General features: G+C 62.3%; 1 protein-coding gene across 1 annotated transcript; it reads left to right on the forward strand.

Moving 5' to 3' along the window:
* Positions 1–80: 80 nt before the first annotated feature.
* On the forward strand, positions 81–2,024 carry PSMC5 (proteasome 26S subunit, ATPase 5; the record flags this gene model as incomplete). The annotated part of the gene is made up of 8 exons (XM_029964465.1): positions 81–291; positions 428–525; positions 863–919; positions 1,003–1,233; positions 1,312–1,438; positions 1,527–1,717; positions 1,798–1,896; positions 1,980–2,024. Coding segments are annotated over exons 1-8 (1,044 nt in total), but the record flags the coding sequence as incomplete, so codon positions are not given.
* Positions 2,025–2,026: the final 2 nt, after the last annotated feature.

Here is a 2,026-nt window from a genome sequence, read left to right on the forward strand (position 1 = left end):
GGATCTCTGGAAGTGCCCAAGACCAGGTTGGATGGGTCTTGGAGCAACCTGGGCTAGTGGGAGATGTTCCAGCCTATGGCAGGGACTGGAATGAGATGGTCTTTAAAATCTTTTCCAATCCAAACCATTCCATGATAACGGTGCCAGTGCTGGTGCCCACACTGGGTTTAGCTGAGCCCTGCCCAGCACCCCAAGGACTCAGCCAGGCTCTGCCCCCACAGCTCATCGTGAACGAGAAGAGCCAGAACCTGCGGCGGCTGCAGGCGCAGAGGAACGAGCTGAACGCCAAGGGTACGGCCTGCACCCTCCTCCTCCTCACCTGGGCTCTGGGCTGGGGGTTGCTGTGCCCTCTGTGCTGCCCCTCTGCCCCAGGCAGGGGCTCAGGGGGGAAGCTGTGGCTGGTGCTGAGCTCTGTCCTTCCCCACAGTGCGGCTGCTGCGGGAGGAGCTGCAGCTGCTTCAGGAGCAGGGATCCTACGTGGGAGAGGTGGTGAGAGCCATGGACAAGAAGAAAGTGCTTGTCAAGGTACGAGGCTGAGGTGTCCTGAGGGTGGTCAGAGCTGGGGTGGGGGCTGAGAGACCCTGTGACGTCGTGGGGGTCACAGTGAGTGTGAGCTTGAGCTGGGGGGATGTGACATCTCAGAGATGTGGAGTGGGAGCTCTTTGTCTGGAGGAGCATGTTGGGGTGGCTCTGCTGGGCCCAGACCTTCCCCAGGCTGGTGAGAGGCAGGAGAGGCCGTAAGGTGTTTGGTGGTGGTTGAGCTCCTGGCTCCTTCTTCCCGTTCTGAGCAAGTGATGGACATTGGGCACAAGCCAGGGAACTTCCCAGAGAAGTAACTCAAGGTGCCATCTCTGCCTTCCAGGTGCACCCCGAGGGGAAGTTTGTGGTGGATGTGGACAAGAACATCGACATCAACGACGTGAGTGTTCTGGGGCCATGGGAGAGGTCCTGACTGGTCCCCCAGGGCTGGCAGGGACACTGATCCCCCCTGTGTCCCCACAGGTGACCCCGAACTGCCGCGTGGCCCTGCGGAACGACAGCTACACCCTGCACAAGATCCTGCCCAACAAGGTAGACCCGCTGGTGTCCCTGATGATGGTGGAGAAGGTCCCAGACTCCACGTATGAGATGATCGGGGGCCTGGACAAGCAGATCAAGGAGATCAAGGAAGTGATCGAGCTGCCCGTGAAGCACCCGGAGCTCTTCGAGGCGCTGGGCATCGCCCAGCCCAAGGCATGTGCTGCTGGGGGGTCCTGAAGGGGTGTCCCCGTGTTCCCTTCGGGGTCTGATGTGTCTGTGTGGTCCTTTCAGGGGGTGCTGCTCTATGGCCCACCTGGCACAGGCAAGACCTTGCTGGCCAGGGCAGTGGCCCATCACACCGACTGCACCTTCATCCGCGTGTCGGGCTCTGAGCTGGTGCAGAAGTTCATTGGGGAAGGTAAGAGGTGGCCCTGGGGGGGACAGGTGACATCAGGGCTGTCCCCCTGGGTGGTCACAGTGCCAGGCTCAGCCCTGTGCCCCCGCAGGTGCCCGCATGGTGCGGGAGCTGTTCGTGATGGCCCGGGAACACGCGCCCTCCATCATCTTCATGGATGAGATCGACTCCATCGGCTCATCCCGCCTGGAGGGCGGCTCGGGCGGGGACAGCGAGGTGCAGCGCACCATGCTGGAGCTCCTCAACCAGCTCGATGGCTTCGAGGCCACCAAGAACATCAAGGTAGGAGGGTGCCACCCTGCCTGGGGACAGGGACGTGTCCCGCTGGCCCCACGGTGGTGACAGCTGCTGTCCCCGGGCAGGTGATCATGGCCACGAACCGCATCGACATCCTGGACTCGGCTCTGCTGCGCCCCGGCCGCATCGACAGGAAGATCGAGTTCCCCCCTCCCAACGAGGAGGTACGTGGAGGGTGAGGCTCCTCCCCAGCTCTCCCGGGTCCCTGCTGTCCCCATTCCCATGGCTCTAACCCCCACTGCTCCAGGCCCGCCTGGACATCCTCAAGATCCACTCCCGCAAAATGAACCTGAC

This window comes from Manacus vitellinus, unplaced genomic scaffold, assembly GCF_001715985.3.
Source record: "Manacus vitellinus isolate BGI_N305 unplaced genomic scaffold, ASM171598v3 scaffold_72_pilon, whole genome shotgun sequence".
NCBI lineage: Eukaryota > Metazoa > Chordata > Aves > Passeriformes > Pipridae > Manacus > Manacus vitellinus.